This window comes from Melampsora larici-populina, assembly GCF_000204055.1.
Source record: "Melampsora larici-populina 98AG31 unplaced genomic scaffold MELLAscaffold_57, whole genome shotgun sequence".
Taxonomy (NCBI): Eukaryota; Fungi; Basidiomycota; class Pucciniomycetes; order Pucciniales; family Melampsoraceae; genus Melampsora; species Melampsora laricis-populina.
This window is the reverse complement of record NW_006768821.1, coordinates 264,950-287,286: the sequence shown is the minus strand read 5'-3', so window position 1 is coordinate 287,286 and position 22,337 is coordinate 264,950. Positions and strand designations below refer to the sequence as shown.

Genomic DNA, 22,337 nt, shown 5'->3' with positions numbered 1-22,337 from the left:
TTTGTTGTGAGTAAGCAAATCTGACAAATTGAGATTCTCATACAGAGAAAAAATGCCATCCTCTCTGAATTTTGCTTTTTTTATCAAGGTTGCACTACTTACTCAAGAGTGCAAAGTTTGTAAAAGATCAAATTGTTGTTTTCTTTGTATCTGAAACACACAACCTTTTCAAAGGTCAGCATCACAATGCTGATCCTGCACCCAGGCAGGAAAAGCTTCATTCCTAGCTTACTTCAAGTTCCAATCCCTCTGGTCAGACTTCACATCCCAGCTCAACAGATGAGTTTCATCCACTTGGATAATTGCAGGGCTGGTGAAGACGAGCCGAGAGGTGACTTGAAAGGTGTACCTATACAATAAACTTTGATGTTGTCTGAAGCACATCATGAACTTTGCACTCATAAGTTGACTGCAACTGCTCGTAGAATCTACGTCATTATCTAGAAAAAAATACAAGGAGGGTGACATTTTTTCTCGAAACTGCTGTCAGTGATTTGCTGTCATGCTCATCTGAATTTCCTATTCTCGTGTCATACGACCTGTGTCTAGAGATGGCGTCACAAGTTGTTGTTCACCATATAAAGGCTGTTTTATTTCTCTTTGATATTGTTCTTTTTCTTTATCGAACACAAAACTTGTTTACTTTACAATCTTCTTTCATCAGGTCGTTTCGTTTCTCTTCGATCAGTGTGTTATAACTTTGTAAGGCTAATAACCTGACCTCACAGGTTCAATTTGACGATCATGCGATCGTTCTGTACTCCTCAACCTTTCAAATATCGACTCTTCTGTGCTTATGCTTTCATCAAACGACCACCGCCAGGTAAGCTTATCACTAATCCTAAGTCGGCATTTCTGCGGGATGCCTCGAATCATCGAATGGAACAACGGGAAGTATTGAGAGCTCCCATGACCATAATCAGTTTCAAGACAAATAATTTATCAATCTATGAATGCAGTGTTGAGCATGATTACTTGTTAAGACAGTCTTCTCGTTTGGCATCTAGACTGTCGTCAAGTATGCAGGTGTGAACTTGGTTGGGTACATTGCCCACATGAAAAGAGCAGAGTGGATCGGAAATTATGGGAGCATTGAGATCACGAGTAGGTCATGTATGGGCAAAGCTTCTAATCTCAGAAGTGTGATCATCTTTTTAACGATGGCGTGATTCGACCTTAGCTGAGGAAAACTTGATCATCAAGGGAAGATACTAAAGATAGTTTGACATGAAATGATGTCATTTTGATACCTCCATCGATCAAGTGATATCTTATCATCAACCTGCTGACCTAATCTTGATCAAGGATGATGACTTGTCGAAAATAATAACTTTTGATGACTGCAACCTATAAAAACCACTCAAGTTCTACTTTCAGATTCGTTCATCTCTTACCACTTTCTCATCGCTATCAAATCCAGATTACACAAACCACAATTGTCTTCTTATCTACCTTTCAACGAGATTCCAAAACTTTTCAAACCCCTTTGGATTTAATACCATGACTCGAAGGTGAGACTCTTGAATGAAATCCACCTATCATCTTGTGTTCTGAGTTAATATACCTCTCCCAAAAAACCAGTCACAAAGCCAACCAAAATGAGCCTAAATCGTCTATAGTCTTGAACGCTCCAGATCCAAGTCGTACCAAAAAAGACGGATCTGGTAAATCAAACAAGGGTAATGCTCAAACCCAGTTGAGTTTTGAAATCATATTAATTCTTTCTTGAGTTCTTGAACGGTTTTCTCATCAATCTCTTTTGATTCAAAAAATTTACTCAGGATCAAAGAAGGAATTGAAGAAGCCAGACAACAACGTGCTTTTAGTGCGTCTCCTACAAATTCTGCTCAATCAATTAGTACGTTTCAGAATGACTCTCTTGAAGTTGATAACGTTGATCATCAAGAGTAGAATCGAAATCTGAAAACCTTGTTTCTTTGTTTTATTTCATTTTACCTATATCAATCTCTCAGAAGTCGTTGTTACTAAACAAGAGACTCAACCTTCAAAAAAACAAGCCTAAAATATATGTTTCTCTGATCTAGACTTTCGGAAATGATTACGAAACTTACAAATCAAGATTGTAGAAAACCTTTGCTGATGTCTTGACCTGTGTTTGTCGTTTGTTGTATTTTTGAAACTTGTAAAAACTGGGATGATGATGTTCTTGATTGTATTTATGCGATTGATCCCTTGAATGTTGTAAACTTGTGGTTGACGAAGACCAATGTAGAACTTCATATATCCTAAATATCTTGATAGAATCGCCTTGATTTTGGATGACTGATTTGGTCTACAGTAGACTAGGGCTATGACCCGGCCCTGGCCCTAGCCGGCGGGGTCTGGTGAGGATTCTCCAGGGTAGGTCGAGGCCAAGCCCGGCGCCTAAAGCCCAACCTGATGATAGCGACGAAAAGGCCCTGTTCCAAGGCCACTCAGGGCCAAGGCCGTCCAAAAGATCTTTGTGGAGGCAAGGGTAAAGGGCTTGTTGAGACATTTTTTCGAAAAATTGATGTTATTAAGCATCTGTCCCAAGCTTTGAAATAAAAAGGGATTGCCCAAGCCAGGGCCAGAGAACAAGATGACAGCAAGATTTTTTTACATATGCCCCAATTTTAACCTCCTCCATGTATTTCTGGGAAATTATACTTTTGAGTGATTAAAGATCAATCATTTTCACCTCTTTCTGAGAATTACAGGCTCTGAGCGGAATCACCACTCTGGAAAAGATAAAAAGGACTCATTGTTTATCACTCACTGACAGTTGTTCCAACCAAGATCTGGCGGTACTTGCAGTTGTATTGTACATAACGGATATCTTTCATCCTCCTGTAGTTTTGCTTCAAGCCCTGTTTATTTATAAGAAATGGGAATATTTGAGTAGCAATATTGGAGCCAATACAGGCTACTTCTCAGGCAAGGAATCTGTTTTGGGTGGTAAGTGCCTTGCTCAAGCCTTGGGCCTTTGGCAAGGGACTTTGTTAAGTTTTGGTTTTGCACCGCAGGGGCCTGGCCACATTTTAGCCACTGCACAAAATCACACTCCAGTGTAGCCCAGTTTTCTGCTGGTGCCAGCTGTTTTCTCCCCCCAAATATCACCCCTGTGCCCAACATAAATAAGTCCCTTCTAAAAGTGTAGACATCCTCTGGAGCCTGCGGAGGAGGGACTTATGACTTAAGTCAACACAAATTCACATGTGATGAGAGTGCAAAATTACAGTTTTTGGCTTTTTGGATTCCATCTGCCTTGAACATCAACACCCACTATTAGCCTCAAAAATCTTGAAGGATCCAGATTGTTCTCCTTTATCTTCTACATACAATCTCTGACATATCTTCCATCATTATAGAAAGTTGTAGCTTTAAAATGAATCCAAACCAATGTAACTGTTGGATGTTCTGATTGCATGACTGCATAGACAATTGGATCTCATGAACTAATTTGACCCACATGACTATGTATGTATATGTAGTTGCCACAGATTTGTGTGTGGATATCCTGATTTATCAAATAATGAATTTGCTTGATTCTGGGGTTCTGGAGCAGTTCAGGTGATTTTGAAGAGGCAAAAGAACTGCAAACATTTGCCCACCATATTTCATAAGAGCACCTCAAAGTTCTGGATTGTGTGAGATGGTGAAATCAATGTTTAGAGATAGTTACTGCCAAAGCAGAAATACAGTCGACTCCCTTGAAATCCATATCCCTCTAATCCCATACTTCCAGCTAACCCATAGAAATTTGGGTCCATAAAATTTATGGGCAGGGAAAAGTGGCCCAAAACCCATACCTCGCACTATTCCCATGACCCATAGGTTTTTTGCAGTAAACCTAGGTCAAAAGCCATAACCAAAATTTGCCACAGCTTGAAAAAAACCTGCATCCTTGTGTATTTTTCAGCATAGCCAGTCTCAAAATGCTTCCAAAAGACCTTTTGCAATTCAGCATGTCAGATATCAAAACAGGTTTCAATGCCCTACAAACAGAGAATAACAAAAGATTCAAGCCTCTCAAGCAACCTATCAGTGGAGGGAAGAAATTGTTGTAGACAGATACAAGGCTCATAGACTGTACTGGAAAGGTAAAGAGTTGTTTTGGGGAAGATCATAGCATAATAAAATGCGGCTAAGGCTGCCAGTCAACTCAACAATGATGAGCTGAAGAGACTTGAACTTTTGGTTGGGAAATTCAAGTACAAACGGAATGGTTGCAATCATCTAAGACTGTGTGCCACTTTGCTGCAATCTATTCCAAGTTGAATATGAAGAAATGATTTTTTTGATTGGCCTGTTAATTTTTTTATCTCCCTCTTCACCCACACTTTGCCTGCCAAACCTTAATCTATGGGCTATGAGGGAGATCCTCCAAAACCATACACCCATAAAACCCATAGTTTTAGGCTTCCATAGAATGGTATGGGTTTGGAGGGAGTTGACTGTACTATCAGGCTTTGAAATACAATCAAGTCACAAGCCCCCCCTCCGCAGGCTCTGGGCGACGTCTCTGTGGTTGGTGGGGCTTGTGATAAGCTAGCCCCTGCGCTGAGCTTCCCTGCCCTTTTATGTACGCAGCGCACTCCTCAGAAGTCTCACCACCGGCGCAGCGCATTTTTGCGCCGCTGGCGTCGGGGGTTCTCTGGGCATCTTGTACTATTTACTACTTGAGCTTCTGAATATCTCGAATGGGTCATTCAATCTATTGCTACTTCACGTTCAATTTTATCATAGATCATTTCCAGGTAGTGTCTCCTTGCCTACCTCAAAGAGAGTTGATATTCTCTTCTTGACAAGTAAAGGCCAAACAAACACATTGATATGAGTCTGATTCTACTCAAACTTCTCGAGAGAGGCTGAGCTGTTGAAATATCGGGCTTCACATGTGTCATCAGAATTCTCACCCAATCTATGAATATCCAGTCTTACATAGAGCATATTTCATTATTAGATATGAGTCAAGCAAGTGTTACGTACCCTAAAGGAAATTTTCGAGACCCAAGCAACTCGGGTTAATTTGTCAGAGTATCAAAGAGATCTTTAGGAAACCTATTGAAGATCTGAGATCAACAAACACCAGCAATGACAATGTGGGCTGCACATGAAAATGATATCCTTCAAGTCTGATCCCACATGAATGTTCATGTTAACTTGTTTCTTCATTCTTTGAATTCGACATTATGTATGATGTCATTTTCTTTGGTCTCTCTCACAATTCAGGCATTCTAAAAAATCGATCAACAATTATTTTATTTTATTTTTTCAATCAAAAATGAATCTCAAATAAAAAGTTAGATACAAGAAAGGATCAAGGAAACAGAGTTAATAGAAGAATGGTCAATTTGGAAAGCTAGGTTTTATAGGAGAAGATTCGGTAATTGAAGGTAGACCATTTAAATTATCAGACTGTAAGTTATTGCTACGAGAATTAGAACGTTGGAACCCTAAAGGACTTGCGACTCTAGAAGGATTTGGACTTTGCCTACCGACAAAATCTTTGAGTCTTGGGTTTATTCTAAATTTACCAAAAGCTTTTTCCATGTCTTCACGAGTAGCGATCCTTAATTCCTCCGTTTGCCTTTTCCTTATCTCAGCTCTCTCAAGGGAACTTTCACGATAAGAAGAAATTCCTGACCTGGATGAAGTATTCAACCTGCCTCTGCTTACACTTCTAGATGATTCAGATGGCGGATTTAGTCCATTTCTACTGGAACTCCTAGAGATATCGGGTGAGTTGTATCGACTTCTGCTTCTTCTCTCCAATTCCCATTTCTGATAAAGTTTACTTACACTATCTTGCCTAGAGTCTGAGAGTCCAGATGAAGAACTTGGACGTCCGAGTACAGTGGAATTTGAATCGATGGATCTTGTTCTCGAAAGGTGCGTACCGGAGCTAGACCTGTGATTATTTTGGAAATTTTGTTGAGTCAGAGATCGAGTACGTTCCAATGGTGGTCTGACGCTGCCATTATCTCCACGAGTAGAACCTGAATTAGCAGTCATCTTTCGCTGTAAGCTTGGGGGGATGTAATCTGGCACGTAATCGGTTTCTTCATCTGATGAGTCTGGGTCACGATAAGTAAATCCAGTCCCTGATGCAGTCCTTTTAATTAATTCGGGTCTTGAAATGCCTGATGAGTGAGATCTGAGTAATGTGGGTCGGCCATTGGTTGAAGAAAGCGAAGTGGATCTTTTTGGAACATTCGGACCTTTTCCATTCGTCGAGGGTCCGTTAACTCCTTCACCATTCCATAAACCACTGAGAGACCAACGTCCACGCGAGCTGGTTGATCTCGTTTTTCGAATTTCTGGTGAGTCTCTGTTAGACATGTTATTGAGGTGTAGGTTATTGGAGTTCTTCAGTAAAATATTATTGGAGTCGCGTGGTAAACAGTCGTTTGGAAGGATTTGATTGTGTTGGTTTTTGGGATGGGAAAGAATGATGCCAGGTGAAATTCCCTCCTTTTATAGGAGTAGTCAGCCATCAGTCTCAGCAGATCTCAGCTTGTAAAATGTTACTGAGAGCTTTTGTGTTGTGATAAAAAATCGTAATTTATGAGATCCTGAGCTCTAGAATTGAAGGCATGAGCTATTGCGAAAAGTAAAATAATGCATTAAACATTCTCTCGATGTATGAGTTCGATTCAAAATTTGCGAAAAGTTGGTGTGTGACGGAGGCCAGAAAGCTTGAGAGGATAGGTAAATGTGATGAAGCGAGTTATTGGGCTTTGGCATGCTTCAGATCTTTTTTCGATTTGATCACCTCTGTGAGGCTCAGAAGAGACGGGGGAGCTTTCAAATGAAAAGTCAGTGATCAGTTCCAAAAGCGATAGTCAGAGCTTATCTCCAAAGGGTGCGACAAGCTACTTTACTGCTGCTTTTGCTACCATTAACTGACGCATATTTCCCTTGTCCTCGCCCACTACAAACATCGCAAGTAGGAAGGAAGAATGCATTTCCGCCGGAATTGGAAAGCTTACCTTTCTTTTGAGATAAATCATGGGGACGAGGCAACGCGTCAAAGAGATAGCTATCAGATATCCTCAAAAGTCAGTAAATCAGCATATCTAATGCGCGACACCTGAAATGATGTGGAGAAAGACGCGCGGAATGCATGAAGGAATTTACTTTGAGGATAGATTAGAACGCTCTAGCTTGAATGAAGAAACCGGAGCCTACTCCTTGGAGAGTTTCTTTCGCGTCCATCTGCTTGTCTTTTAGATGACTATGTATAACGTCTTCCAAACTTCAAGGATTGTTTTGCGACTTCCGGATTGACTTCTGGTAAGAAAGGACCAAGAAGTGCTCTATCAGATCATTTAAAGATATGATGAAATCGTGCATAGCTGAATGGAAGTGATTTGAATTCTAAACTCTCAAATTGCGAGCAGCTGGGAACCTATGAGTCAACTAGCATTCTCTGCGGCGGGCGCCGCCTTGTTGATTCTGTCACCAAAAATGAACTTGTTTCTTAATAGACCCATCTACCAGTATCTTATCACCATCACCATCTTCATCTTGATCATTGTTCATACCAAGTAAGAAACCAGAAAGATCTGTCATAAAAAATTTGAATCAATGCAAAATAAAATTCATCAATTTCATCAATTTCAAAACCAAAAGTTCCTAAATCAATCACTTTATCTTCTTAATTAAAAGTTGAATGTATTCAATTTGTAAATATTGTCGTTTTGGATTTATATGTGATAATGCTTTAGAAAAGTTTGATAAATGATTAGTTGTAGATGAGATTATACTTGTTGTTCTTTGATTGTCGGTTTGAGATATTCATCGATCAAACAAAAACCAAAGGATCCCCATCAATCAAAGGAAGAAAATTGGATAAGATCATCAAAGGTAAAAAAGTTTCATTACTTACAGATAACATACAAAGTTCAAGATAAAGATTGGAATATAAAAGTTTAGGTATTCTTAAAATTTCAAATAATTTAATCAAGTCATGACAATATTTAATATAAAATTCAGGTAAAACTGTAATGATCACTTTACTAAATTCACTCTTATTAGAATTTTCAATCAATTTGATTCCATTCAATTCTTCATCTTCTCCTTCTTCATCATCTTCTGTGATGATTCCTTCTTTTTGTTTTTCCTTGTGTTTCATTTTTTGTTTATTCTTCTTTAATTTGCCTTTTTTTGATTGACATCTCTTCTTCCATAAGTTATTCAGTTAATTGACTTAAATTGACTAAAAAGATCTCAAGTGAAACATTTTCTTCATTTTCAGTTAGTTTACATCCTTCTTCACCTGACTCAAATTCTTTCTCTTCTTATTCCTCTTACTCATTGGTTCTCATCAATGATCCACATTGATTGTTATTTGAAGTTAAAGTTTGACCATTGTTAGTTGTGTTTGTTATAACAGTAGAATGATCTAATAATGAATAATCTGACATTGATTGCCAATCATGTATTACTTCTCTTTCATCCCATAAACTTTCAATTGTGGAAGCAATCCCACCCTTTTCAGGGAATTTCTACAAGGATCCAATACCCAGAATCCCTTTGTTCCTAGCTTCATCATCTGTAGCTTCTTCTTCTTCCTCTTCATATTTGGGTTTGGTTTGGTTAGTTGAACTTAAATCATCTTCTCAATCTTTAGGTTCTTTGACTCAAATATTTCCATCTTTTCCAAATTTAATCAAGAGAAGCCAAGTATTTCAATTTTAAACCTTTTTTGACCTGATCATTTCCCATACTATTACCAACAATTCAATTCCTTTTTGATTTTTCATATATTTTAATGGATTAGGTCCAATTTTGATTCTTTTAGAATCATAAACTTCATTTAAAAACTGTTTAAAAAATTTACCAATCAATTTCCTTACTTGACTTTCTTGATCAAAGATCAATTTCATTAATTGATTTCTTTGTAAACTTTCTAAAATTCCTCCATGTAAATCTAGAATTGTCAAAATTTTGATGGCTAAATGTCTTATATTAATTTCAGGTTCTCCTATTGCAATTTCTAAAAATCTTGATTTAAATTGGGTGGTGAAGTGTTGCATTGGTCCTAGATTATCTTCTTTAGAGTATAGATTCTTTAAAGCTTTCATGGCTTCAAATCTAGCTTCCTTATTCTATGTCAAGATAGGTTTCAGACTCAAAGCAGAGTAGATGATCTGGAGGGATTAGAACAACACTTACAGTATCAGTCAAGACCCAACTCAGATATTGTATATAATGACCACCAAAGAAATAATCAGGAAGTTGATTCATCCACTGCCCTAGAGCTTGAACGCCTTTGATTCGGATCTTGGGATCTGAATCTCGATATCAATGAACAAAAACCCTGTACAAAAAGGACAATCTTGTCAATCTTTTCTTCTTTGTCCAGAGCAAGGGAACTCAACTAACCCATCAAGGAAGTTATTAATACAATTTTCAAGACTCTCTAGTTCCTGGTCATTGACTAAACTTTTCCTTTTTTTCCCATGCATTTGATTATTCACCACTTCCGTCGATTATGATGATTTTTACTTTTGAAATCTAAAACTTTTTTATTTAATTGATTGAATTCCAAACTAACTTGAATTAAAACCTCAATAAATGAACTCATTAAACCAACCAAACAAACAAACAAACAGAAGTAGAAGTATGTCAAATTGATCTTAAAGAAGATGTAGTTATACTAACTAAATAAGGTTGTAATGAATTCATTAAATCAGTTTCATATAAGATCAAACTTCGATGTGATAGATTGATTAATTGATTAATGTTTTAAAGAAATTGATCAAGTTGTTTTCAAAGTTTTTTTTCATGGTGAGTTTTAGTTTCAATGATTTATTGATTGATAAAACTTGAAGCTGGTAAGTATCTTGATCAAACGTGGTCTCCCTTAGACCATATTCTCGATGATTTAGTCCTTGTGCTCTAAAACCAAAACTGTTCTGAACCCAAAGTCCTGCACGAACTTGAGCTAGGAGTGATGCCACTACAATTACATAAATCAAAACATTAGTGAGGGAATCACGATTTTGTAAGGAAGAAGGTTGAACAGCTTACCTCTCAGAACATCCTCAGATACGATCAGCGCACCCAAATCTACGTCATCGTGATTAGGAGGTTCAACCTCAGCAAAAAGGTCTGCAATGCCACGCATCGGAAGACCATCAAGATTTTAAAATTGATTCCATGAATGTGTCTAAGAATCTCGGCCAAGAGCCAATTGATCGGATGATGAAGACTAACAGCCTCTTTATCTATCCTAAAATCAATACATTTGTAAGTAACTGCAGATGAAGGTGGAGTCACTGAAAGACTTGAACCAAGTAAAGCAGATCCAAATTGAACTTCATGAAAACTACATTGTCTGGTAAGCATATGACCTACTAAAACACGGATTGTGTTCACGAATTGTTGATTACTCGCTTTGGCATAACATTCACTAAAGAATTTACAAAGATTAGCTAATTGAATCGTTAAATTACATGCAGTCACTCAAGCATCAGATCCGAATTCCACATGAACGTTTGCTGCTTGTTTGTTAGGGTTCATATTCGTAAATAAATCTACAAAGGTGATGAGATCCATTCAACGCTTTGTGTCATGACACACTACGCCAAATTGAAAATTTACCGCTGAGTTTAGAAAATTGAGCAGACATAGAAAATTATGGAAAAGCTGGGAGGGGTCAGAAAAATATGAAAAAATTTTGGTTGGGCCCTTTGGTGCATTCCAATCATCTGGCATATTTTTTCATATTTTTACAACCACAATTCAAATAATGTCAGAAACCCAATTTTGGTCCAAAACTGGCAGGTAGAGACACAGTGACCTTGCAACACCAACAAAATCATCAATTTTGCTCCAAAACATGTAGTGTCTTGACATTCTGAATGCCACTCTGGCTCTACAGCTTGGGTGCACAAAAAAGTTGTGTGTCTCCAAGAATGGGTGAGATATATCAAGAGATGTACACAGCAGGAACCATATATAAGCATAGAAGTCATTACTACAATGGCTTCAGCACCTTAATAAACCTTGTAGAGCCATCATGTGGCTTCCATAAATTGCAAGTGTTCAGATGATTGAACAAAAATACTCATATCTTTGTGCTTGGAGGTTTTTGCCCAAATATTGCTAGTTTTGGACCAAATTTGAGTTTCTGACATAATATCCCCTGTGAGCAGTTTGCTTTGGGAAGACGTCAAAAATCATGGCAAAAATATGCAAAAATATGCAAAATGAGGGGACAGCACCCATGAATGGAATCGTTATTTTTTCAAATTTTTCTGACCTCTCCTGTATTGGTGATATTTTTCTACAGTTTCAATTTTCTAAACTCAGTGGTAAATCAGTGATCTGGCGTAGTGACAGATGGCCGAATTACACCTGGTGAGCTCAAAATTAAATTCAGTTCATGAAATGAATGATGATATCGTTTGTGTCGAAAACGCATCTCTTCAGAATCAATCGTTTTCTTTTGAAGGTCAGGAGGATAGATGATATACCTGAAATCACCATGTACCAAATTTGAAGGTGCAAATTGATGAGTAAAGAAAGAATAGATAAATCGAGGATCATCTTCAAGAATCCATGATCGGTGACCAAGACAACCACTACACTTGGAACCGTAACGATTTGTAGACTGAAGAGTAAGATATTGTGCTCAGGTTCACGATCGACCAACAAGTTGTACTCAATCAATTGAGGAAAGACTGAAGTGAACAAAATGCCGAGTTGTAATTTGGTAGGTTGTCCCAAAGCCAAGAGTAAGATATAAAGACTTTTTAATTGATCTCGAGCATCTTTCCAAAGTTTGATATCATTTAATAAAAATCTTGCAAATCGACTGTTATAACCTCCTTCATAACCTACTTCAGGTTTTCCACAGATTTTGTCAGCTATCAATTGCTTGATTCAAGTTTCTTCCTCTGGTGGAACATTGTAAAGACGGCAGGCAGCCAGGTCTACTAACAAGGCAATCACGAGTTCTGCAATTTGTTCACAAAACAGATCACGCGCGGTTCGTACAGTGACCATCAAGTCTATACTTGCAATCATTTTGGTGGCTTGCTGTCCACTTGATTCTTAGGTTTTTCTTCAGGGAGTCGGTCATCCTGATTTCGCCACTTTGACCAATCCTTGCCAGTTCTCTCGCCAGGCCCACGTAAGACTTCAAATTGACCGACTTTTCCAACGAGTCCAAAAGTAGCAGGTGTATGAGGGTGAGCCAAAGGCGTCGTAGATGAGGTAGAGGTGACCTTTATTATCCCAAAGTGCAGTAGACAGATTGGTAGGTGTTGAAAGTCTCAGATCTTCAGCCTGAGGATTGTTCTGTAAATGATAAGGATTATGATGATGAGAGTACTGAGTATCAATGATATCGAGTCGTCTGAAGATGAGAAAGAGTTTCGAGACATCTCAAGGTAAGTGTTTTCTTCACGTCTACTCACTTCACTATAAATGTTATCAACCGAATTAGGAGGTGTCATGTCTTCGGGGCTTCTATCCAAAGTGATAAGAAGAAAATCAAGACCGATGGTAACAATTTGTTCAATAACATCTTTACATTCTTTTGGTAATGGATTGAGATAAGTTTTCTTTGATCCTGGACCCTTGTTTAATTTTTCTTTCTCCAGTTTCTCAAGTGCTTCTTCTTTTTCTTCCGATGTTAAATTAGAATGATATTTACAATTGATTTCAGTCTTCCAAGCTTCTGTATCACCGCAATCACAGCATCCACAACCAGTTGTTTGAATTGAGTAAATCACATCATGACCAACGTGATCAGATGCATGAAAACATTAAGAGCATAACGCACAAGTTGTATTGAGACCACAATCACTAGAAGTAAAAGATGATTCAATTAGTTTGATTACTTAAAGAAAGGATGACGTCATGGGTAAAGTGCGAACAAGGTAAAGAGTGACTTACCTGCAATGATGAACTCCTTCACCCTTTTCAAAGACATGGCCACAAGGTTTACCTCGTCTATTTTGACCATATTCCACAGCTTCTTCACCTTGAGCTTTCACCAAGGAGAAAGAAGGGCCGACTTCAGGTAAAGTAGTGATCGGGATAAGTTTGCCATTAGGTAAATGAAGTTCATCAATTTGATCAAAAGCATTTTCAGGAAAGATATGAGTAGCCCATTTAGGTTCTAAAGCAAAACTATAGAGAGTTTTTAACATTTGAGTTGAAGTAGTTGGACATGATGATAAGTTTTGACAATTAGGAGGAAAAGCAGGTGAATCATATGAAGTTGAAAGATAAGTGATTTTTGATAAGAAAGTATGTAAGTAGATTGAACATGATATAATCGGATTTAACTTGATTTGCTAATTCTCTATCACTTCTTACACCTTCATCATGATCATGATCAATCTCTTGAGCTTATTGTTGTTTTGGGTTTTGATTAGTTGTTGATTTAGTTCTAGGTTTTTTAATTGAAGTTTTACGTGTTTGAATTGGTTTTTTAGATCTAATTAAATCTTTAGATTTATTTCGATAATGATCTGATGAAGGTGAAGAAGGTATGTTTTCTTCTTCATCATCTGAATTTAGATTGAATCCTGGTTGACTTTGAATTGGCTTTTTAACTCGTTATGAATGTCTTCTGGTACTTGATTGGGTTTGATTTAGTGAATTAGCTGTCAAAAGAAAGGTTATTGTGAGTTTTCTCTTTTTGATTGATAGGTTCATTGATTATGAAAATGAGAAATTGACAACTTATGATTTGATTGTTGTGAATTCGAAGTAGAAGTTGGATTCTTTGCCGTTTTCTGTTTTACCATACTGTGATATTGTCGATGAACAGGAAAGATGAGAGGAACAAGTTAGTTTGTTATACAACTGGAAGAAATAGATATCATCTATAACTCACAGTGGTTTGACAGGCCATGAAGAGAGGTGGGGTCGGGAACAGCTGAGCCTAAGGAGGTCGGAGTCTTAGGTGTACAGCTTATTAAGGGCTTTAGGGTTTTAATCCAGTTTTGCCGAGAAACTGGGTTGTGCCTTTAGTGTTATGATGTCATACTCACTGTTGGAAGATAGCGTGTTTGCTCTAAGAACTTCTCTATAATTGGCGACGGAGTCCGTTCATTTTTAGAAATTCTAAAACTTCAATGCAAATGACTCACTAGAATTTGAAAAGCTATCCTTCGTTGTGCTTAAAATGTTTTGATCATGCTGTTCTAACAGATAAAATGAAATTACATTAATTTCCTCAGCAAAGACTTTGAACGAGATGAATTCCGTTCAATCTTTGAATCATGTTTTTGTGGAACTGATTTCATCATGAAAAATGTGTTATATCATATAAAACTTCTGTAATGATGCGTGCATCATTACAACATTACATCACATATACTTAGATTAGACTTAGACTTAAGCTGTTTCCTACTTCACCCAGAATCATCACACGCAATCCTAGCTCCTTAGGGAATTCGAGCTGACTCGTATTTCATATCTTCGGAGCTAGGTGAGCACTTTGATATATCATTTCTCTTTTATTGTTTTCACTTTCTCTTTATCAATTGTGTACATTCCTATTCCTTAGAGGGAATTCGAGCTGACTCGTATTTCATATCTTCGGAGCTAGACAAATAAAGAAACACATACTTTGGTTCTAGAACTCTCGAAGTCCACTACGTGGCACTTGCTCCTCTTATTCCCTCCGAGAAAGACTACCATAACGCCCTCCTTCGAGTGAGGACATCAGTCCTTTACACTTTTTTTTTCTCGAACCAACATCGCATATCGGACTTTGCTCGTATAATTCAGAAGAACCTAGTTCTTATTCCTGCAGAAGAACTTAGATCTTAAAACAATTCCCCCGGATTTCCATGCTTACCCCCACATATACCGTAAACTTTATCTATCAAACTGTTGTCTTCGTACATGACCCCCCCGCCTTCAACCCGCAGCCTCTCTAGAGATCTCGTTTCCCGAGTAGACGACCCGGAGAGAATCATCCGTAGTGCACCCCCCTCTCAATTTCAACAACGTTCTATTGAAGAAGCAGGAAGATACTCCTCCGATAGAATTGTCTACGCTTCTTTCCCTCCTAGACCACCTCCAGCGACAGAGAGACCCTATCACCCTCCTTCTACACCACCAACTTCCACGGCTTTACCTGGAACCTTTCCAGCTACTCCTCATCCTACACACAATCACTTAACGTCTCTTCGACACGAGGAAGAACGCCTTCAGGCAGATCTTAACGCCAGATCATCGCAGCCGATGCACTCGTCCCCGCTTCAAAAGGCCGAGGCCTTCACGGACAATGAGGGATCTCAGAGACTTCCATCTACCGAGGATCTACTGCGAGCTATGCTGGCAGCTCAAACCGCTGGCATACAAGCAGCGAATGAAGCAGTTGAGCGTCACACTCAACTTGAACGAGAGCGCATCGTTGCAGCACAAGAAGCTGAGGAGCGCATCGCTGGTCTCGAAGAGCGGCTCTTGACTCTCCAACTGAATGCACCGAGTCAAACTCCATCTACCCCATCTAGGGAGCCTGAGGATCGGGGACTCGATCTCACAAAATTTAAGTCCTCCGATGGACCCCAGTTCAAGGGACCGTACCGAGACACTGAAGCCTTTCTTAGGTGGTTCACTTCGCTGAAAATCTTTTTTCTGGTGAAAAACGTGGAGAAAGACGCGGATCGCATCATCCTCACTGGTTCCTACTTGCTCGAGACCAACTTGCAAGCATTCTGGGCTCATAATATCAACAACTTCAAGAGCTTGTCGTGGGCCGATTTCAAAGAGAACCTTTTCCGTGCGGCTTTACCCTCAGACTGGAACGACAAGCTTCGAGAAAAGATTCTCAGCCTCCAAATGTCTTCAAACGAAGAATTCAAGTTTTATTGCACCCGAGCGAGATCAATACAATCCCTCATGAACCACGATCAGATCAAGATCGACGACTTCACCTTGGCGTCTCATATTATGCTAGGCGCCTTACCAGAGTTGAAATCCTCTCTTCGACTGGATGGACCTTTGGTAAAAGCCAACTTCAATTTCATTAAATTCGAGGAGCGCTGTGATATGCTTTATGAGGATTTAGTAGTGAAGAAGATCTTGACACGTCGACCTCCCCCTTCGTCTCATCCTACTCGTTCTTTTCAAAATCAAACCTTCACCGCAAGGAACTCACCGAACCCATCTTTGTCATCCTCTTCAAACAAGACCGAGGAGGAGAGAAAACAGAAATTCTATTGGAAAATCAATGCCTACCTCGACTCCATGGGTTTGTGCCACTTCTGCAAGAAGCAATGCGGTAGCGAGCACAAACAATGCCCTGGGGTTTTTTCAAAAGAACATGTCATCTTTCCCCCTGGATTTGTTCCCCCACCGAAACCTGCCAACTACACTCCTCCTCGGGCACGCCTTGCTACCACGGCAGGTCGTCCTACTCAACCTCCAGCTGGCCGACCTACCAGAACGAATGTTGCGGCCACTACCTGCCCTGAGTACAATCAAGGCCGCCACAGATACGATACTAGTATCGTTATCGTGTGGCACCTTATCCGGTCACTTGGGTAATTTACCCTGAGTATTGTAGCCGGGCTACGGCTACGATACCCAAGATGATTTCTGGCGGTATTGCCGATCAGAGTACGGTATTTAGTATTGTACTCGGCCTCCGATACGATACCGGATACCCCGTTGTTGCAGTATCCGGACTGATTGGTAAGTCATCTATCCCCTTTCCAATCCAAATCTCCCTGCTTTGGATCATTCAAAGCCGATTTGGGCTTTTAATTCACCGGATTTTGGCTTCAATACGATGCCGTACCGTATTGTCAGCAAATTTGACAATACGGTATCGTACCGTATCGCTCTGTTTTGTGCGATACGGTACCCCACATACCTTGGAATGGTATCGTTAGAGACGATACGGTTCTGGGTATCGTATCCGGAGCCGTATACGATACCCAAAAGTCAAATATGTGGTATCGTGCAGCCGGCTACGGTACTGGTATTGCCGATACGATACCGGTACCGTATCTGTGGCGGCCTTGGTACGATGCTACAACTATTGCAGCATACGAGGAGATTGAGCGGGAATTGCAGGAGATCGCGGAGAACAATGAGGACGAGATTGTACCGGGTGAAGAAGGGTACGTGGATCAACCAGTCTCTCTTCCCACGGTCATCCTCCAATTGACTTACAACGGAAAACCAATTCGCGCCCTGGCTGATGCAGGATCTGAGACCAACTTGATATCGGAGAAGATGATCGACATCCTGGGCCTCCGTCGACGGAAATTGGTCAAGCCAACTGTTGTCGGATTAGCACTTGAACCGGGAGGACAACCACCCCTACTCACTGAATTCACGACCCTTCCCTTATACCATCAGAAAACCGGACTCAAATTTGATAGAACTTATGCAAAGATTGGTCATCTGGGCAGCTCCTATGATATGATTCTAGGCTCTCCTTTTCTTTCTCGTCATCAATTATCTGTGTCTTGTGCGAAGAAAAGTGTAGTTAGTGAAATATCAGGTGCTGCTTTATTGGATTATAGACAGGAAGAGAAATTAAAGAAAGACTTTGAAGCTTCGATCGTGCATGAAGTAGCTGTTGCTGAAGAGAGACGTGAGATTGACCGCTGGAAAATGTCAGCCCTGAGCCCTGTGTACAGGACCACGGACTCACAAACACACATGTAAATATATGTAATACATACATAAATATATGAAACTTGTCTAAAACCATAAGAATTACAACTCATGGCTCAGTTTCAAGAGTCAATTAAGTAACAAGCCTTATTATGACTTAACCAGTAATAATAAACCTAACCCAAACCTAACCCAAACCTAACTCAAAGAAAAGCAAACCTAAGCGCCAACCACAAGTTGACGCCTAGGTCTAGAATATATAAACTCCTCTTCTTCCTACTTTGGAAGAAGAACCAACTTATTATCATACCATAACTCCTCATCACATCTTACTTGATTCTTTACCAAGAATATTGAGTACAGTGATATTGTTGTATCTTGATTATCATAGTTCTACTTTTATTCAGGTTATTGTAAAACCTCAAGTGGTGTTCTGAGCTGGTGGGATCAATAGCTAACAGAACAAGCTTGGAATTTACAAAGGGTTCCTCTTTAAAAGAGTCTAAAGTACCCCGCGGCACCTCTGAATCCTCAGAGTCTAAAGTACTGCAGGCTCCAGAGTTGTAAGATCAACCAGAGCTCCGAGTAAGATCCTTAGAGGGATTACTCAGCCATCCCACTGGCATTATATCCTCTCCTTAGAGGTCAACTAACTGCAGTCTTCACTTGGGTGTACCAGTGAAGACTTTTTCCTAGTCCGTACACACTTCTTTTTAGTGAAGAGTCAGCCAGAAAGTAGCTGACCCCTCACAGAAAACGTGGGAGACACAACTTAAGACCAAGAATGAACCGACATTAAGCACGATAACATCACCTTGGGACGTGCTTGAAGCCTCCCTCCTCATGGAATATCAGGATGTCTTTCCAATTGACATCCCTGCCTTGTCCGACGAAGCAGAAGCCAAGGGAGAGTTTACTGACGGTACCTTCCCGGAACGCATGCAACATGAGTCATCAAAAATCAGACACAAAATAATCCTGACTGATCCAAATGCGGTGATAAATGAAAGACAATATCCTTATCCAGCAAAACACATGAGTGCTTGGCGCAAATTGGTGGACCAACACGTCGCAGCGGGCCATATCAGAAAGTCTTCAAGTCAATACGCGTCGCCTAGCCTCATTATCCCAAAGAAGGACCCTTCGGAACTTCCAAGGTGGGTATGTGATTACCGCACCTTGAACAGCGTGACCGTCAGGGACCGTTCACCTCTTCCTAATGTGGACGAGTTGGTCAGGTTGGTAGCTACAAGGAAGGTTTTTTCAATTTTGGATCAGACGAATGCTTTTTTTCAGACTCGGATGTGTGAGGCCGATATCCCGCTCACGGCCGTGAAGACACCGTGGGGCCTCTACGAGTGGTGCGTGATGCCCATGGGTTTGACAAACGCGCCCGCAACCCATCAATCTCGACTCGAAGAAGCCCTCGGTGAATTGATCAACACGGTGTGCGTCGTATACTTAGACGACATCGTCGTATTCTTGTCATCCGTGGAGGAACACCAGCGTCACATGAAGATGGTCCTTGATCGGTTACGAGCGGCGAACTTATATTGCAGCAGCAAGAAGACCAAGTTGTTTCGAAAGGAGGTCAAATTTGTTGGACATGTGATTTCAGGAGATGGTATAAAGCCAGACAACGAGAAGGTTGAGAAAATACGCAACTGGGTGTCACCTAAATCATCAAAGGGTGTGAAAAAGTTCCTAGGAACGGTACAGTGGATGAAAAAATTTGTCTCTGGATTAGAGAGATACGTGGGTAAACTGACGCCTTTGACAAGCAGTAAGCTAGATCCAAAGAAGTTCAAATGGGGCGAGGCAGAGGAGGCGGCATTTCACAACATCAAACGCATCATGACGACCCTCCCCTGTTTGAAGAACGTTGACTTTGATTCGCCCGATCCACTCTGGCTATTCACTGACGCGAGCGGATTGGGACTAGGCGCGGCGTTATTCCAAGGCAAGGATTGGAAGGCTTCTAGCCCCATTGCTTATGAATCTCGACAAATGACGTCTGCCGAACGCAACTACCCGGTACACGAACAAGAACTCCTGGCTGTCGTACACGCACTTCAAAAATGGAGAATGCTCCTACTCGGTATGAAGGTTAACGTGATGAGTGATCATCACTCTCTCACTTACCTAATGAAACAGAGGTCGCTGAGCAAGCGGCAAGCTAGATGGATTGAACAGCTAGCGGATTTTGACTTAAACTTTCAATACATTAAGGGCGAGGACAACACGGTAGCGGATGCCCTTTCCCGGAAAGACATAGATGACTTACAGGTTGGCGTCGACACAGTGGCTGCTCTAGCCTTATCTCAGACATCAATATCTGACGACTTCAGGCAATCTATTTTAGAAGGGTACATGTCCGACAAATTCTGTGATGCCGTCATTGAAGGCATGCCCCTTCGAGACGACTGCTATGTGGACGACAGCCTCATCTTCATTGATGGACACCTTCTCATCCCCGGTGGCAATGAACTACGCACCAAACTCATTGACGAAGCCCACAAACAAGTTGGACATCTCGGAGTTCTGAAAACTGTTGCGGCTCTACGCGCAGACTTTTTCTGGCCTAAGATGAGTAAAGATGTAGAACGCCGACTGAAGTCCTGTGAGACGTGCCAGAAGACAAAGGCGCGAACCACACTGCCAAACGGTCATATGAGGACCCCTGAATTTCTGGCTCAGCCTTTAGCGGACTTGGCTATCGATTTCATCGGTCCTCTACCCAAGCTCAACTCCTATGACATGCTCCTCACCTGCACTTGTCGACTATCCGGCTTCACACGACTAATTCCTACGAACCAAACAGACACCGCCGAAAAGACTGCCTCCAGGTTCTTTTCTTCCTGGGCCGGCACCTTTGGAGCACCTTCGACGATCATCAGCGACCGCGACAAAGCCTGGTCCTCCAAATTCTGGAAGAGCCTTATGGAACGACTTCACATCTCCTTCCACCGCTCTTCGGCTTTTCACCCTCAAGCAGACGGAAGAAGTGAGAGGACCAACAAGACGGTGGGCCAGATCTTACGCACTTTCACCGCTAAGCGACAGACCCGTTGGCTCGAATCTCTTCCAGCGGTCGAGTTTGCCATCAACAGTGCGATTAACGTAGCCACCGGATTGTCACCTTTTGAAACGGTTTTTGGACGACGTCCAACCCTTTTTCCCTCAAAAGACACCACCGACGACTCACCAGCTTCTCTTGACGTGTGGCTTCGGCAACGCGAGGGCGCTTGGGCACAGGTTCGAGACAACCTCTGGACCAGCCGAGTTATCCAAGCGTTACACCATAATAAACGACATTCGGATATCACCTTTAAGACGGACGACTGGGTCTTGCTCGACTCGGGAGATTGGCGTGGTAGGCACACGGGTGGAGCCGACAAACTGAAAGAGAGGTACGAGGGACCCTACAAGATTTTAGACACGTTCAACAACGGCCAAAGCGTTTGTTTGGACCTCCCCGAGGGCGACAAGCGCCACAATGTCATCAACATCTCAAAGCTGAAGTTGTTCGTGGAGCCTGAGGACTTGACGCGTGGGTCACATGACCAAAAGTAAGTTCTCACCTTTGTATGCACCGCCAGGCCCTCTACCCCATTGTCGTTGTATAAAACATTACCTTGGCCACGCTGTGAACACCGAATTGGACCTTTTGCATCGCCTTCCCTTCACCTCACAGATTACACACCGCGGCGACAACAACGACCACCACCAACGATCTTTTCTTTTTCTATTTAGTTCAAATTTTTTTCTTTTCAGTTTCCTTTTTTTTTTGCTTTCTTCAAGATTTTCTGCTTCTCTTGTTTTTTTTTTCTTTCTTTTTACTTCTTTTCAAGACTCAAACAGAACACTGTCGTGGATTTCTTTTCACTCCCTGCGTGGAGCTTACTTGGCCTTTTTTTTTTCTTTTTTTCTTTTCTCTGTTTTTCTCTTTCTTTTGGCTGCTCATTCTTTTCTCCCCCGACAGAACGCCTCACTTCACTTGCGGATAAACTCAAATCTCTTTGTAGGGGGGGAGAATGTAATGATGCGTGCATCATTACAACATTACATCACATATGCTTAGATTAGACTTAGACTTAAGCTGTTTCCTACTTCACCCAGAATCATCACACGCAATCCTAGCTCCTTAGGGAATTCGAGCTGACTCGTATTTCATATCTTCGGAGCTAGGTGAGCACTTTGATATATCATTTCTCTTTTATTGTTTTCACTTTCTCTTTATCAATTGTGTACATTCCTATTCCTTAGAGGGAATTCGAGCTGACTCGTATTTCATATCTTCGGAGCTAGACAAATAAAGAAACACATACTTTGGTTCTAGAACTCTCGAAGTCCACTACGTGGCACTTGCTCCTCTTATTCCCTCCGAGAAAGACTACCATAACGCCCTCCTTCGAGTGAGGACATCAGTCCTTTACAACTTCTCCATTCCTTCTCCCCATAACACTGATTTTGATCAAATAAATTGGAAAGAGATACAATCACAGAAGATGACTTTTTCAATTTGAAACATCATCCATGCAATTTAACCTTGAGTGAGATATGTAAATAAATTATGATATATGCTGTACACATGAGTCAATTACAGAGTTTAAAGAAGACGAGACGGAAAGGTATACTAAAAAGATCAAAAAGGAGAAAGATAAGTTTAGATTGAAGGAGCTTAAGAATTCCAAGTACTGATTATGAAACTTAAAGGACTTTAAATCCTTCTCAGTCCATCTTCCATA

At 40.7% G+C, this 22,337-nt stretch overlaps 4 protein-coding genes across 4 annotated transcripts; all 4 read right to left on the bottom strand.

Annotated features, from left to right (window-relative positions):
• Positions 1 to 5,331: 5,331 nt before the first annotated feature.
• MELLADRAFT_111745 (uncharacterized protein) lies at positions 5,332 to 6,324 on the bottom strand (the record flags this gene model as incomplete). Its single annotated transcript, XM_007416100.1, has 1 exon — positions 5,332 to 6,324. The coding sequence occupies one exon, from the start codon at positions 6,322 to 6,324 to the stop codon at positions 5,332 to 5,334; it is 993 nt and encodes a 330-aa protein (XP_007416162.1).
• A 533-nt stretch (positions 6,325 to 6,857) lies between these two features.
• Positions 6,858 to 8,119, bottom strand: MELLADRAFT_111744 (uncharacterized protein; the record flags this gene model as incomplete). Its single annotated transcript, XM_007416099.1, has 4 exons — positions 6,858 to 6,916; positions 6,975 to 7,024; positions 7,448 to 7,550; positions 7,885 to 8,119. 4 exons carry the CDS (start codon positions 8,117 to 8,119, stop codon positions 6,858 to 6,860), a joined length of 447 nt encoding a protein of 148 aa, XP_007416161.1.
• Positions 8,120 to 9,090: 971 nt separating this feature from the next.
• Positions 9,091 to 9,376, bottom strand: MELLADRAFT_93184 (uncharacterized protein; the record flags this gene model as incomplete). Its single annotated transcript, XM_007416098.1, has 3 exons — positions 9,091 to 9,117; positions 9,163 to 9,284; positions 9,373 to 9,376. 3 exons carry the CDS (start codon positions 9,374 to 9,376, stop codon positions 9,091 to 9,093), a joined length of 153 nt encoding a protein of 50 aa, XP_007416160.1.
• A 1,999-nt stretch (positions 9,377 to 11,375) lies between these two features.
• Positions 11,376 to 13,151, bottom strand: MELLADRAFT_93183 (uncharacterized protein; the record flags this gene model as incomplete). The annotated part of the gene is made up of 7 exons (XM_007416097.1): positions 11,376 to 11,416; positions 11,469 to 11,834; positions 11,913 to 12,040; positions 12,091 to 12,221; positions 12,414 to 12,673; positions 12,782 to 12,804; positions 12,895 to 13,151. 7 exons carry the CDS (start codon positions 13,149 to 13,151, stop codon positions 11,376 to 11,378), a joined length of 1,206 nt encoding a protein of 401 aa, XP_007416159.1.
• Between the last annotated feature and the right edge of the window lie 9,186 nt (positions 13,152 to 22,337).